Raw genomic sequence first — 15,769 nt, 5'->3', positions numbered from 1 at the left:
TGGCTGTGTATAAATTATAAAATTAAAATTAAATTGTTGCTTCAAGATGTTATTTAATATACTTTGGTCATGAAGTAAGTGGCATAGGGGGATCATATTCAGTCTAAAAGCCTACCAGTATTCTGACATTTCAGGCCCTGTAATACATCCCGATTTCTTTTCATCTTTATCAACTATGGTGGAGGCAGATTTCCACATTGTGGAATGTCTGACATGTCTGCTTAGGAAAGTCAAGATTTAGAGATCTAGAATACTGGCTCTTAGAGACTTTGGCCCATTCTTCCTCTAACTGATGCAGAAATAGGGTTCCAAAGAGAGTGACTTATCCAGGCTTTCATAGGAAGTTAGTTTAGAGCAGAGCTGGAATTCCATCTTAGGGTCTTCTCATTCCCCATGTAGTTTTCTTTTCCTTTTACAAACTTTGCTTCCTGTAGTAATTAGAATACAGCAGTTTTAGAAAGACAACTGTATATTTTCAATGAGGATCATAAGCAAAATTAATCCATAAACAATTCCCCAATCCACTTTAATCATCATTTCAATACTTGTTTAATATTTTTGCACAGTATGAAACTGTTAAAATCAAATATTATAGTTAAATGAACAGAATTCCTTATTCAGTGACACCTTTTTAGTTTGTGTGTAGATAGTGGGTTTCTGATTACACTTAAGCAAATTTAATTTCAATTTTTTCTTTCTCTTTAGAAGGCTATAAGTTTTCATATATTATGTATGTGTATATGTATATACACATACATAATATATATAGTTTACTTCTGGTTCCTTCTTTCCCTTCTTATAGATAAGATTTTTTGGGTTAAGTTTAACCGTACAATCTGATTTCTTTTGTCTTACGTTTTTTGGAAGATATTTTTGCATGTGGATCTGGGTTGAATGCTTTTGAGTATCTGAAGCCATCTGTTAATGAACTTGATTTTTTATGTACTTATTTTCCAGGTCAAGAGCAATCTGAATCCAAATGCAAAGGAGTTTGTTCCTGGGGTGAAGTACTAAAATATTTGAGTAGACGGGGCCCTCTTTTGGTGGATGTAGCACAATTTCCACACTGTGAAGGCAGTATTAGAAGACTTAATTGTAAAAGCTCTCTCTTGTCACTGTGTTACACTTATGCATTGCCAAAGTTTTGTTAGTCTTGCATGCTTAATAAAAGTGCTGAGACTGTTATTAAGTAATAAGCTGTCAAACATTTACTGAAAATAGAATTGGCCCCATGGCTTGATGTGAAGACAGCAAGGAAAGAAGCACCAGTCAAGATGTAACAAAGCGCCAAATTAAAATGACCTCTAAATCTTCGTGAATTGCCTTTTTTGAGGCTAAACTGGTCCCTTAGCGTTAGCTAACCGTTGTTAATGTCCAAACTTTTTTTTTTTTTTAACGAGTAAATTTAAGTTCAAGTTGTTAGGCAAATTTCTCAGTTCAGACTTACTAAATTTGCATTTGTCACTATCAAGAAGAATTTCCGTTTTCTGAAGAAGGCCTTGTTAATTAATTTGAAACAATTCATTATAGACAAGTAAGTCTTTGGTTACTGAGGTTATAAGGTAATGCTCATGATGAGAACTAGCCCTGACTTTTATGGTATGTTATCACATAAGAAATGTGAATCCTCCTAGTGTTAGATCTGAGGAAGTATTGCATCTTCTCAGGTGTCACTGCATCATAGCCATGCCTATGTGAAGTGCAACATTTGACCCACCATAATCCAATTGAACAAAGAAATTGTAACATGATTTGAGTGGTGCTTTTCCTTGCTTTGTTAACCATCACTACAATGGTCTGCAGCACAACTTTTCTTTTAACAAAGCTAGAACAGTTTTGGCTTCTTAAACTTCATACTTGGGTAGGTTAAGCTGCCATACGTGTTCAGTGTGAATAGTGTTTAAGTTGAAAATATTGTAAAAAAATTATATTTTTTCAAAAATATTTAAAAAAATAAATAATAGTAGAACCGAGCTGATGGTTGTGTTTATTGGTGCTTGAGTGCAGACTCTCCTGTGGTGATTGATACTCACTGTATTGTGGTTTCAGTACTTCAGGACAACCCTACTGGCAAGAATTGCTAAGAGAGCAGGCTTTATTAAATTCCATAGTGTCAAGTGTGTCATTACGCATGTATCTGTCCAAAATGTAGCAGTAAAACAAACCTGATCTCCCCTTCTGTAAGCCACTGTGATTACCTCAGGCTGCAGTCAGTGTCAGGGCAGTTATGGATGTCCACCTTAAGAAGGTTTTTGGCTAACCAGTGTAATGGTAACCTTACTCTAGTATAATCTCCATTGGCTTCTGCCCTTCACAAGCCGTTGCTGGTCTGATTGGACTGGTTTGCTATTTTGGTTCACCTGGACCATCCCTGTTTTCCCCTCACAAGCTTATTTATATGTTTGTTCCTGAGGTGAAGTATTAAAGGAGTTTGTTCCTGGGGTGAAGTACTTTATTTTGGGATAATCGTTATCTTGGGACAGGCTGTCAGCCAACTAGCAATTCCCTGGTTCTACATACAATTCTACCTTATGGCCCTACTCAGTTATGCTTTTCTTGAGTTTGTTGGGCTCAGAATTGAGAAGGCCATATAGTCAGTCTGGTTCACATTCTTTGTGGGGGATCCTTTGGTGTGCCCAAATGCCCCAGTGTTTTTTAATAGCTACCTTAAAAGACAATAAACAAGTAGGTTGTTGTTTTTTTGTGGTTTGTGGTTTTTTTGTAATCTCAAGCACCTGGCTGGCTCAGTTGGTAGAGCATACAACTCTTGATCTCAGGGTTATGAGTTCAGGCTCCACATTGGGTGCAGAACTTACTTTAAAAACAAAAAATAATCTCTACACCCAACATGGGGCTTGAACTCATGACCCCCAAGAGTCGGATGCTCTACTGACTGAGCCAGCAAGGCACCCCAAAACAAGTGGATTTTTAAGAAACTCTGAAGCAGAAATGATTCTACTTGGCTCTCTTTCTTTTTGGAGCTTTGATACAGCCAGTCCCCTATGTCTCTTAATAGCTAAGTACCACAAGTGGCACAGCTGGCTGCCAAATGTATGAAGCTTACAGATCCTTTTTTCTCTAAGCTTAGACGGTCAGATGAGTTCATTTCTACATAATGCCAAATTATCATAGTGCAGTATAACTGGAGATTATAAACTCCAGTAATGATGTAAGCTGATGATTAAGAGTAAAGACTATGGGGCACCCTTCTTCCCCTGCTCACGCTCTTCTCTTTCTCTCTCTTTCTCAAAAATAAATAACCTTAAAAAAAAATAGAAGTTCAGTTATTAAAATTAAAAAAAAAAATTTTTTTAATCTTTATTTTTGAGAGAGAGACAGAGCGTGAGCGAGAGAGAAGAGAGAGAAACAGAGAGAGAAGGAGACACAGAATCTGAAGCAGGCTCCAGGCTCTGAGCTGTCAGTACACAGAGCCCGACGTGGGGCTCGAACCCATGAACTGTGAGATCATGACCTGAGCCGAAGTCGGATGCTTAACTGACTGAGCCACCCAGGCACCCCACAGTTACTAAAATTACTAAAAAAAAAAAAAAAAAAAAAAAAAAAAAAAAAGCAAAGACTAGCCAGACTTCCTAGATGTGAATCCATTGATCATGGACAAGTCACTTTTCTATGCCTTAGTTTCCACATCTTTAAAATGGTAGAAATAATGGGGCATATGGCTGGCTCAGTCAGAAAAGCATGTGACTCTTGATCTCAGGGTTGTGAGTTTGAGCCCCACAAGGGGTGTAAAGGAGTACAAAAAAATTTCTTAAATAAAACGGTAGTAATAACAGTATCTATCTTAGGATTGTGTGATTCGTTAATACACATCAAGCCCTTAAGATAGTCCTCAGCACATAGAAAGTTCTGTTTAAGTGATTGTTATTATTATTACTATTAAAAGAGTATTCTAATTTTTTAAAATGTTTATTTTTGAGAGACAGAGAGAGGGAGACACGGAATCCAAAGCAGGCTCCAGGCTCTGAGCTATCAGCACAGAGCCTGAGGTGGGGCTCGACCCCACCAGCCTTGAGATCATGACCTGAGCCAAAGTCAGATACTTAACCAAATAGCCACCCAGGCATCCCTAGAGTATTCTAATTTTGTTGGAAATTTTTTTTTTTCAAATTTTAATTAAATGCTAGTTAACATACAGTGCAATATTGGTTTCAGGAGTAGAATTCAGTGATTCATCACTAATATACAACACCCAGTGCCCATCCTAATAAGTACCCTCCTTAACACACATTACCCACCTCCCTCTATCAATCCTCAGTTTATTCTCTATTGTTAAGAGTCTCTTATGGTTTGTTTCCCTCTGTCTTTCTCTCCTCCTCCCATATGTTTATGTTTTGTTTCTCCCACATATAAGTGAAATCGTATGGTATTTGTCTTTCTCTGACTTACTTAGCATAATACACTCTAGCTCCTTTTGGAACTTTTCTTGTCAGGGAAACTGCACATTAAAACTACTTAGCTGATGGGGCGCCTGGGTGGCGCAGTCGGTTAAGCGTCCGACTTCAGCCAGGTCACGATCTCGCGGTCCGTGAGGTCGAGCCCCGTGTCAAGCTCTGGGCTGATGGCTCGGAGCCTGGAGCCTGTTTCCGATTCTGTCTCCCTCTCTCTCTGCCCCTCCCCCGTTCATGCTCTGTCTCTCTCTGTCCCAAAAATAAATAAAAAACGTTGAAAAAAAAAATTAAAAAAAAAAACAACTACTTAGCTGTTTAACTGGAATCAGACATCTGCATTACAGGTAGAGATGGAAAGTTTCAGAGCATCAGCTATTCCATTTTGAAGCCCTTTGGACAGATCACCCCATTAGGGCCTGTGTGTCATAGTTTCAAGGTAATTGAAGTCATCCTGTTTTGATTTTGGGGTTCTTATTTTATGATCATTATTGAAACAAGGCAGCATATATGAGAGGAGCCCAATGCAGGGCTTGAACTTGCAACCCTGGGATCATGACCTGAGCTGAGATCAAGAGTCAGACGCTTAACCACTGAACCATCCCGGTGCCCCTGAGAGGATTTTTCGTGTTCTTGTACATTGTCAGTATTTCTCAACCTATTCCATGTCATAAAGTATTATTTTTTTTTTAGCATACTGGAGTGCAAGGATGGGGCTATCTGTGGCTAGAGTTTATGGTTCATGGGCTGCAGTTGACCCATTTCCTGCCTAGATACTCAGACTGCTGAAGGGGTCAGTATGTCAGCATATTTGTAACTTCTTAGTGACCCACATCAGTTGGGAAGTTCTACTCTCATTATGAAATAACTAAGGAATTCCATTCAGAATCCATATTTTCACTTTGTACCCATCTACTTTCCCCTTAAAGACTGTGAAATAGGTCACAAAAGTGGAAATTGAGTAGTTTTGTTTTTCTTTGGTTAAAGCATAAGAATATGATTTTTCAACCCTCCCACAAAAGACCATCTAACACATCCTACCTTTCCTAGGAATAATTTTTCAGACTTTGGTGCATGCAGACCCAGTATGTATATTATCTGGAGTGTCTTCTGGAACTGGATGCTGGGCTTTTGACCTTGAAAATCCTCTGAAGACTGGGCAGATAGGAATGTATTTCAGAAAGGCAATCCTCTTTACCATGCTCATCCCAATGGGGAAGTCATAGCTCTTGAGGCTGGTAGACATCTCACTGTTGGCATGGGCCCCAGCTTTCCACTGTATTAGACCTCGTTCCTGTGGGCTCCCTGGAAGAGGACAGAGAAATTACCAGGGCCAGCAACCCTCCACTACCTCCCCTTCCCATAACCTAGTCCTAAGGCAGACTTCTGGAATCCATGGTCTTCATTCTCAATTATTTTCTGGGACTGAAAAGTTACTGAATCCACAATTCTCAGCTCCTAAGTTGGCAAGAGCTCGAGGAAACCCTAAAAGGTACTGGTTATACTTTGTATTTATTGTGTATCTATAGTGTACCAGGCTCTGTGCTAAGTGCTTTCATTTCTTTATCTCATTTCTCCAAAACATTCCTGTGGGAAGTATACAGGTACTATTATACAAATTTATATGATGAAGAAACAGGCAGAAAGGTTAAGTAATGGTCAGTTTACATCTCTAGTGTGGAGCTAGTGTGTGCTAAGCTGATGGGGACCAGATAGTGCCCAGACCCGCTTTGGGGCCAAGCAGGGATATTCACAAAGGCTATAATCATTATTAATATTCAATATTATGATTCCATATTTAGAAAATACACTTGCTTTTATAATACAAACCTCAGAAAGTCAAGCTACTAAGTAAAATCTTTGTTGGTAGTATGGATACATGAAAGATTATTTACATCTAGGGGAGTATTTCGTCAAGAGGCAGGAAAGCAGTGCGTGAGATCTCTGAGGTTTTTACAAGAGGGCTGAGGTTAGAGAAGACTGATACAGTGTGAGTAGAAAGATTTCCACTAGCCCCACTAGCATTTCTTGAACTAAATTACCCCTCTTAAGTTTCTGCTGTGGATGGGGAAAGAAAGAAAATGCAAGGCAGCCCATCAGCAAAATGTGCATCACACAGAAGAAAGTTGTATACAGGTAATTCCATGATTAAGGACCGGCTTCTGGTTTAACCAGACCTGGGTTTGAATTCAGGTTGGCAATTAGGCAACTTGAATTAGGTAAATGATTTGACCACTCAGCTTCAGATTCCTCAACAATGCACACTGAAGGACTATTGACGATTATGGAGCTCCTGGGTGGCTCAGTCGGTTGTGTCTAACTCTTTGGTTTTGACTCAAGTCACAATCTCACGGTTGTGCAGCTGAGCCCCTTGTCAGGCTCTGTGCTGACAGCGCAGAACCTGCTTGGGATTCTCTCTCCTTCTCTGCCCCTCTCCTGCTTGTGTGCTTGCATTCTCTCTCTCAAAACAAACATTAAAACAAAAAAGGATTATGGGGCATAACATGTATAATGATCCCTGGTAGTGATGGTTGCTGATAGGGAGTTGGGTTGAAGGATGGGAATGTGAGAATCTCAGCAAGGCAGTCTGAGGCTATTAAAATCTGAGGTAGCTTAATCCAGCTACCCAAACCACAAAGTCCGTCAGTATACAGTCCAGCTGATGCCCTCTACCTCCTCAGATTCCATGAGCATAGAGGCTGCCACTTCTCTTTCTCATGTCCACAGCCAGCCTTCTAAATGGGGAGGAGCGGGTACCACCTGTTAGTCCATGGGGTAACTGCTACCAAGAGTTCTCTCATCATCTGATGCTGTCTGGAATTTCTAAAAGTGCCATGGCACTTAGGCCTTGCCTGCCCTCCAACCCTGCAGCTGTGTTCAGGCTGGGAAGTGGTGGGCGATGGAGGGCCATCATCCTTCTACTCCCATCCCTCATCTTCCTGGAATGATGCAGCCTTTAACCTCTGCCTCCATGGGGCTTTCCCTGATTCACCAGATCCCCCGAAACCCTCTACAGAGGCAGTATGGTGCAATTGTTGGGACACAAGTCCTAGACTGCATCAAATAGACTTGGTAAAAATCCCAGATTTGCAACCTGTTAAATCTTCAAATGCTGTGAACTTCGGTAAGTCACTTAACCTCTCTGATTCTGTTTCCTTGTGAAATGGTGTTGATAGCATCTACCAGGATAGTCTTTGAGAATGAAATGAGACACATAGTTTCATGCCTGACCCATAGTAGACGTTTGGTAAACGTTAACTGTGCTTGTTACTCATTAAGTAACTGGTGACAGTTTTTATATCTTACAGGGAACATAAACATGAGCCAGGAGGGTTCTCAGGGACTCACTAAGTTATCTTCCACAATCCCTGCAAAAAGCCCTAACATCAAAGAGAAATAAATGTTAGGGGCTCTTCTAGTAGCTAGTATTATTTGGTAGTGGGTGTTGCCAACAAACTGATGCTTCATTTGTATCTGCCCTAATCTAAGAAAGCAAAGGCTACCAAAGGCACCCCTCAACCTGGCTATCACGAATTGGAAGGAAACAACTCACAGGGCCCCGAATGACTTCTCTAGACCCATCCTCTTCAAGACCTATGAGGCATGACTGTACCACTGTCTAGCCACTAGTCTCTCACTCCAGCCAGTGGGCACTCCACTAGCCCAAACTTCCTGTTTCTCCTTGCACGTCCTGCATTGCATGGGTCCTGGCCACACTTCTGATCGAGGGGCCATTTGTTAGAGTGCATGTGAGGCCAGCCTAGTTCTGTTTCCCTCCCAGAGGTGACCCATACCTGGCACTGTGTTGTCCAGTATGAAAGCGAGGCACCCACCCACAAACATCTCTGTGGTCAGCAGCACAGTCAGAATCTGGTCCACTTCAGGAATGCCTGTGGAATAGGTCAAGGGCCAGTGGACATCTTGGCCTCACCTGAAGACCAGAGCTCAGGGGCTTTCTCCCCACTTGTGGAGTTTACTGACTTCCTTGAGTGGGCAGGGAGATGAAGTGGTACAAACCCCAACTTTCTAACCTATCTGTACCCTGTCCCACCCTTGGATTCAAATCCCAGTTTTGCCAATTGCTACTTATCTTGGGACAAATCATTTAACTTCTCTGAGCCTCACTTTCCTCTTCTGTAAGGTGGAAATGATAATACTATCTGTCTCCTGGAGCTGTTGTGAATATTAAATGAGCACATGTAAAGCTCCATAGCTGTCCATAGAAAGTGTCTTAGTAAAGGACAGTTGCTAATCACTTCTCAGCTTCTGGTTCACATCTAGAGTTGGGCAGGATTTGTGGTTCTCTCGTATGGTGCCTTTGACCGAGGGAGCTGTGCCCAGAGTCGAGCCCACCATACCTCGCCTATCGACCGAGATACTCAGACTAGCGGAGGCACCTGTGTTGATGACGCCGGGGTTGGACTCCAGGTAATTGGGCAGCGTGAGCCCGAAGAACATGGAAAATCCGAGCACGAACAGGTTGCGAGAGGAGTTCATGTCCACGAACTGCAAGTTGGACAGCCCCACAGCCGTAATCATGCCTGAGGGCGCAGGAGAACGGCTGAAGGCGTCCCGCAGGCCCGATGGGCTCCACCACTCCGCGACCGTGCAGAGACCCACGGCGCACACGCGGCACTCACCGAAAAGGGTGCAGAACATGCCCCCCAGGATGGGGTCAGGGAGCGAGGCAAAAAGGGCGGTGAATTTGCCAACAGTGCCCAGGACTAGCATGATGCCCGCACCATATTGCACCACGCGCCGGCTGCCCACCTGCAAGGGAGTCGGGGGGCAGGGTTAGACTCCAGGCGCGAAGCCTGACGGGATGAGTCGAGAGGACAGGAAGGTGGGCGGGGCCTGTTATAAAAGTGAGCACAAAAGGGCCGGGGCTTGATGCGGGGCGGGACCTCTCGAAGCCAGGACGCGGCTAGGCCAAAGTGGGGGGAAGCTTGGGGCAAGTCTGTGGCACAGGGAGTGGGGGTGGGGCTTTGTGCCGCTCCGGCTTGTCTTGGCACCTTGGTAATCCCTAGAACGCCAATGTTGGGGCTAGACGAGGTGGACCCGTTGCCTGTGCCCAGCAGACCTGCGATAATGCAGCAGATGCCTTCCGTGAAGATGCCCCTATAAGGAAAGGGTGAGTTTGGGCCTCAGTCCAGCCTCTGCCCTGGCTTATGTCCTTCCATCACCCTGGGCGGGCTGCTCGCCTTCTTGGGGACTGGGCAAGCTGCAACTATCTGTCTGTAGTACTCCCCACTCCAGGCCAGAGGTGGGTCTGGGAGCCAAGAGCCCAGGTCCGAGCGCTAGTCCCAGGGCCCTGGAACTTACTCCCTTAGGCGACTCTGGGCTTCAATTTCCTCATCTGTAAAATGGGCATAATAAGGGTACCTTGTCTCACAGAGTCGTTAGTAGATTGTATAAGAGAATACACATGGAGGGCTATGCACACGAAAGATTGTCAATGACCGCAGTTTCCCTTAGGCGTCTTTATCTCAACTACTGGTGACACTCAGAGTGAGTGATGTGAGTATTCCATTTCTTTTTTTTTTTTTTTAACATTTATTTATTTTTGAGACAGAGAGAGACAGAGCATGAAGGGGGGAGGGGCAGAGAGAGAAGGAGACACAGAATCGGAAGCAGGCTCCAGGCTCTGAGCCATCAGCCCAGAGCCTGACGTGGGGCTTGAACTCACGGACCGTGAGATCATGACCCGCGAAGTCGGACGCTCAACCGACTGAGCCACCCAGGCGCCCCAATGAGTATTCCATTTCATAAGTAAGGAGAATGAGGTCTGGAAAGTATTAGTGACTTGACCAAGTCCACACCTTTGAGACTCAACCTTGTCCCTACATTTGCTTCCTGAATGGCCCCTGAGGGATCAGATATTGGAGAGGGCAGGTGGCCATACCTGTTGATAGCATGTACTGGAGGGGGTGGTGCACCAGCCAGGCGGGCACAAGCATAGTAATCTCCGATGGACTCAATGATGCCGGCCAGTGTGGCACTGAACATTCCCAGGACAGCAGCCGCAGTCACTGTGGGCAGGCCCCACTGACCTGGATAGGGAGGGAGAAGGGAGGATGGGTGCAGTAACCTCTGGGATGCAGGGAGTGGACAAGGCAGTATGTGGGGGTTAAGATGTCTCACCCTGGGGTGGGAGCTATACAGTTGTCAGAGCTTATTTGGGATCACTCAGAGTCATGAAGCTGGAGTGAGGCTTTGAGGAAAATACCACTCTGCCTGCCACACTATAAATGTACAGCTAATGCCAAGTGTATCACTGGCTGCGTTGGGATCATCAGGGACCATCATGGATGGTCTTAGCTAGAAGCAGAAGGGCCCAGGTGGGGTGTCTCACAGGGGTAGGGGATGCGGATCCAGGGCGCAATAGCCATGATGTCCCCTCGGGCGTCCGTTCGTGCCTGGAATCCATAAGCTGTGGAGTCTGAGGGCAGCACATTTGTCAGGGTCAGGATATAGCAGAGCAGCCACACGGTCATGATGGCCAGCACAATCTGAAGTGGGGTGGGGTGAGGGGAGCACTGAGGGCCCTGGAAGTCTTGGTCCAGGCTAAGCAGCCCCTACCTCAGCCCTAGCTCCAGCTCCAGCCCCAGCCCTAGCCTTCACCCCCACACCAGCTCAGACCTGGACCCCAATACCTACTCTAGCCGCTGACTAGGACCTCACCTGTGCTCTGGCTCTAGCTCCTCTGCTGTCCTGGACCTGACCGCCCCCCGACCTTTGCCCTGGCCCCAGGTCCAGCCCCTGCCCTAGTCCCAGCCCCAGGTGTCTGTCAGCTCCTCACAGGAAACATCTTGAAGATCTGGATGCGGAAGAGAGTGAGGCCTTTGCCCCAACGGTAGACAGGCAGCAGGAAGGTGAGGTTACGCAGGTACTGGGAGAAGAGGACGATCAGGAGAATGGAACTGGGGGCAGAGGCACAAAGGAAAGATGGCTGGTAGGCTGGACTGGGGCCAGGACACGAAAGGGGTGAAAGGGGTGGGGCTGGGAAAGGATCAGGCTTAATGCCTGCTCACCAAGCTGAGATGCCCCAGTGGGAGCCAGCTCGGTCGCCAGCAGCTTGGAAGACAGAGAGGCCAATGAGGGAGACCGTGGGGGTGACCGTGAGAGGCCCTATGTAGCTGAGCAGGGCCCCAGGTAGCCCCATCAGCCCGATCACCACCTCCACCATGCTGGATACCATGATTGCACCCTGGACCTGGAAAAGCAAATAATGGTACTATAAGTCACTATTTAGAGGCTATGACCTCTACATTAAAAAAAAAAAAAAGAAAGAAAAAAGGTCCTGGACCACCTCCTTGAATCCTCCAACTCATTATCGGCCCTCACTCCCAACTAGCCCCCTACTCAGGTCCAGGTCTCTTCTACCCAGATACAAACCCACCTCACGTATCCGTGGGTGCCAGATATGAGAAGTGTTCAGGGGAAGACTCCAGTTACCGTAGATCTCCTCTGGGATCAGAAACAGGGACACACACATAGCCAGGGAACACAGAGAAGAAGAGAAGGTGCTGCCATGAATGCAGTCTGGTGTCTGGACTCAGGACAGTGGCCCAGACTTCCAGGCTCCCGGGCCTCCCCTCTCCAGCACAGACCCCAGAAGTGTGCCCACCTTCTGGGGGGCATTTCCATCTCTCCAGGCTCAGGATGGCTTTTGCTGGGACCAGAAATGCAAAGGCGCTGGCCTGGAACAGCGGCAGCCTGGAAGGAGAGGCAAAGAGCAACAGGGCAGGGCCAGGGGAGGGCAGGGACACAGAGACAGCAGAGATGGGGAGAGAGGGGCACAGAGAGAAGGACAGAGAGAATCACATCCAGGGACAGAGACACAGGGACAAGGGCAGGGCAAAGCTGAGAGAAGTCGCTGTGGCCCCAGGCAGGCCTCTAACGTTTTGGGGGCCCAAGGGAGAAAACAAATGCAGTCTCTGGCCTACAACATGCTCCCTTTCCTTCCCAACCCCACTTCCTGCACTGTGAGGGGCCATGTACAGGGAAGCAAACAGCTCAGCTATTGCATCCAAGCCCCACTCACAACCTTCCTCCATCCCCCCATCACAAAAACAACCATCTTGTGGCCACCCAAGCCTAGAGCTGTGCACACAGGGGCAGGGGCCCCTGGACAACAGGCCACTGAAGAAGACCACACAGGCCCTAAAAGGGAGGAGTGGGTGGTCCTGATTACCCAGAGTAGGGCTTAACAGGAGGAGAGCCCAGCTAGGGTATATTCCTTAAACCCGCAGACTTCTTGCCTTTGAGGAACGTCAGGGGCCTAATGTGGGATCCCAGCTTCCGGGCTCTAAGGCTGGCTTGGGAGTAGGAGTAGCAGGTGGTGACAGATAGCAGCTTTTCCCCCCAAAGAAACAGCCCTCAGAGAAAACACCTGCTCCCACTGTGTGGATCACTGTGTGTGTTGAGGGTGGGGAGGCAGAGGCAGGACAGCTCACCGGATGCCCAGTGTGGTCTGGATGAGGGTGGTGATGCCCACGCAGGTGAAGATAGTACCGATGAGTTGGCTGACCATGTACTGGTCGCGGCCCACACACAGTGCCTCAGCCAGGAGGAAGGGCACAGCAATGGTGCCACTGAAGCATGTCAAGTAATGCTGGGGGATGGTGGGGGTGGGGGGAGAGTGTATGAGGTGGAGCCCATAGGGCTCAAAGGGAAACAGGGGCGTCCTAACCATCCTTATGCCTGCCTCCATGGGCCTGAACCCATGCTGCCCCTGGCAGCTCACCCAGGGCTGATACTCCTGCAAGGGATTCCCAGAGACCTACTCCTCACCTCTCTCTGGGTTAGTAATCTGCCTCCAAGTTATTCCTGTGGCTTCAGTGGAGTGAGTCCTCTTCCCTGTGACTGCCACTCTGCCTGGCAGGTGACATGTTCCTGGGGATAATCTCTCAGGCTCCATCAGACCTCCTCCCCACCCCTGCTTGGCGACCGTCACTGTTGCTGACCTTAGGTTTCTCTTCCTATTACCCAAGATAAACTTGTTGGCCCAGAAAGGGGTGGGGATTCTGGGGAGCATGCAGAGTGGGGGCGGGGAAGCCCTCCCGAGAAGCCCACCTGGAAGCCCAGCAGAATGCACAGGTACCAGGGTGGCACATCCTCAATCTTGTACAACATGTCAAACTTGGGTTCTGTAGGCAGGGACATCGTGGGATCCCTCGTGGAGGTCCCTGCTGAGCCCAGGGACTCATGCTGGGGCAGCAGAGAGAAGGAACTCAGGGTGGAGTGATGAGGACCAGCTAAGTCCATTCTGCTCCAGAATCAATCAGATAGCCCAAGTGGCTGTCAGATCCTCAGAAAGAGGTCCAAACCACACCCTCCCTCTCGGTTCAGCCACCCAACTGCCACTTGGCCTGGCTACTCCCTGCTCGCTCCTCACATTCCTTTGTGCAGGGATGAGTCCACTCTGCTGGCTCCTGGAGGGCTTGGGACCAGGGCATTCCAACCAAGGGGATGGGCCCCTAAGTCAGAATGCCTTGGGGAGCAACAGAGGAGGGGACCAAGAAGGCTGAAGTCTGTGGACAGGCCCTCTTGGGCACACTGTGGTTTCACTCTTGCCCCCTTGGAGGTCCTCGGGGTTTCCCTGGCAGTGGGAGAGGTTGGGTCCCTGCTGGCCCTCAAGCTGGAGTCCGCCAGTCCTAAAGCTGATGACCCCTGCACCCACTGCCACCCACACACCATCCCCCAATTGCTACGTTCAGCTTGGGATAGTCACTCTTAATCAAGTTCATCAGAACTTTTGTCTCTTGCTTCCCGGGGAGAAGGCCTAAGAAGGCTCTCTAGCTCCCACCCAACCCTGCCCCCCACCCAGGTCCCACCCGTTCCCCAGCACCTGTGTCTGGCCCTCGGGGTCCTCCTGGGCCCTCATCTTTGGGGCACAGGTGTGAGCGGTTCCTGAGGAAAAGAGGGGATTGGCTTTACAAAGGCCAAGAAGGACTTTAGTCCACACATCAGACATTGTTTGAAGTAAATCTGTAACCAGATCCCCAGCTCTGATTGCGAAAGGAGGACCTGGGCGGAGATAACGTATTAACTCTGGCCATGGTGGTAAAGGCCACCCAAGCCTCTGCCGTCTGAGCACGCCCTTCCCTGACTGCACCTGAGCCTGGGCATGGGACCTGTTCTTGTTTCCAAGAGAGGGTCAGAGTGCTGGTGAGGGGTGGGCAGTCTGGGAAGTTTACCAACCCCAGGGTGAGGTGGTAGTAGCGGGGGGCATTTACTAGGTCACACTCTGAACAAGACTCTTCCTCCCCACTTATTAATAACAAGTTAATAATTATCATTACCATGATCACTGTCTTTAATGAGGAATGACTGTATGCCAAGCAATTGCTATGTACTGCCGTGTTTAACCCCAGGCACTAGGCGGTATTAACCTCTTTTACAGCTGAAGAAACAGATCTAGGAGATGTGATCTGACCAAAGCCACATAGGTGCATGATTTTAGAAAAACATTCCAAAAACTCAGGTTGGCCTGAACTCCGGAGCTCATGCTATAAATCAGCCATTAAATTTGATAAAGGCCTGCCCTCCCCATACAGCCACTAATCCCTCAGTTTCTCAGAGGCCCAAAACAGATGGGCCAGCCTTGCCTGTTCCCTATGTCAAGACAATGATTCCCTTCCCCTCCCGGGCAGGACTGGCTACATAATTCACAGGACGCTGTGCAAAATGAAAATTTGGGACCCCCGTTCCAAAAGCATTATGAATTTTAACACAGCAGTAGTAGAATATTAAACCAAATACAAGGCCTTTCTAAGCACTGGGCTCTGTGTGAGTGCATGTCACTGAAACCTGCCCTCGACTCAGCCTGTCTTCTCCTCCTGGCAGGCCTACCAGCCTGATCATGGGACCTGGGGGCTAAAGGTGGTTGGGAGGGTCTGAGGAGCTAAGGCTCTTCAGCTGGTGGGGATGGACCTAAAGTTCCTGGTTCTGCTTCCCTCTGGGCTGCCCCAGCCCCAGCCCCCCCAGGGCCCACCTACTTCTGGGTTGCTGTGCCCACGGCCAGGCCCTGTTCCAAGGACCCACAGGCAGCAGTGCTCTCCACCTGGGCAGCAGCTTCATCCCACAGCCGTGAATCCGTCGTCGTCAGCTTCTCCAGTCCCCAGCTGTTCCTCTGTCTGCCTATCTTCTCCTCTCCCTTCTTGGCTCTTGCTCCCAGGTTTCCCAAAGTTGTCTGACCAGTTCGAAGCTTCCAAACTTCTTAGCATTTTCCTCCCCACCTGCCTCTCTCCACCCCAGTACTCCCCAGGGGGCTATGGAGACAGAGCTCCACCCCTTACACTTAGGTGCACAAGTCCCACAGACATTCAGTTCAACCCAGCCACATGCCACACACACAGAAA

General features: G+C 47.7%; 2 protein-coding genes and 1 long non-coding RNA gene across 9 annotated transcripts in view; 2 read left to right on the top strand and 1 right to left on the bottom strand.

The window, feature by feature from the left end:
- PAIP2 (poly(A) binding protein interacting protein 2) overlaps window positions 1–1,973 on the top strand; it is a 20,293-nt gene extending 18,320 nt beyond the window's left edge. For all 3 annotated transcript variants that reach the window (XM_060637860.3, XM_060637859.3, XM_060637861.3), the window contains exon 4: window positions 958–1,973. In XM_060637860.3, coding sequence (XP_060493843.1) covers window positions 958–1,014 — 57 coding nt within the window. In that variant the 3' untranslated portion in view covers window positions 1,015–1,973. The remainder of the gene's footprint in view (window positions 1–957) is intronic.
- The window catches only part of LOC132682444 (uncharacterized), a 154,210-nt gene that overhangs the window by 74,681 nt on the left and 63,760 nt on the right, over window positions 1–15,769 (top strand). The gene's annotated exons all lie outside the window — the stretch shown is intronic.
- Window positions 321–15,769, bottom strand: SLC23A1 (solute carrier family 23 member 1). 5 transcript variants are annotated; one of them, XM_060637823.3, is made up of 16 exons: window positions 15,407–15,758; window positions 14,257–14,318; window positions 13,482–13,616; window positions 12,863–13,020; window positions 12,034–12,122; window positions 11,806–11,873; window positions 11,438–11,619; window positions 11,206–11,326; window positions 10,759–10,915; window positions 10,309–10,456; window positions 9,419–9,524; window positions 9,047–9,176; window positions 8,804–8,947; window positions 8,201–8,296; window positions 5,448–5,711; window positions 328–428 (listed from the first exon to the last, which is right to left on the bottom strand). In XM_060637823.3, the coding sequence occupies exons 1-15, from the start codon at window positions 15,486–15,488 to the stop codon at window positions 5,467–5,469; spliced, it is 1,923 nt and encodes a 640-aa protein (XP_060493806.2). In that variant the 5' UTR covers window positions 15,489–15,758; the 3' UTR covers window positions 328–428; window positions 5,448–5,466. The 5 variants fall into 5 exon arrangements, with proteins under 5 accessions (XP_060493809.2, XP_060493806.2, XP_060493808.2 ...); XM_060637826.2 differs by lacking the exon at window positions 5,448–5,711 and having other exon boundaries at window positions 321–428; window positions 15,407–15,754; XM_060637825.2 differs by lacking the exon at window positions 8,201–8,296 and having other exon boundaries at window positions 15,407–15,769.

Source organism: Panthera onca, chromosome A1 (assembly GCF_046562875.1).
Source record: "Panthera onca isolate mPanOnc1 chromosome A1, mPanOnc1 haplotype 2, whole genome shotgun sequence".
Classification (NCBI taxonomy): Eukaryota; Metazoa; Chordata; class Mammalia; order Carnivora; family Felidae; genus Panthera; species Panthera onca.
The sequence above is the reverse complement of the archived record's forward strand: the minus strand, read 5'-3'. Positions and strand labels throughout refer to the sequence as shown.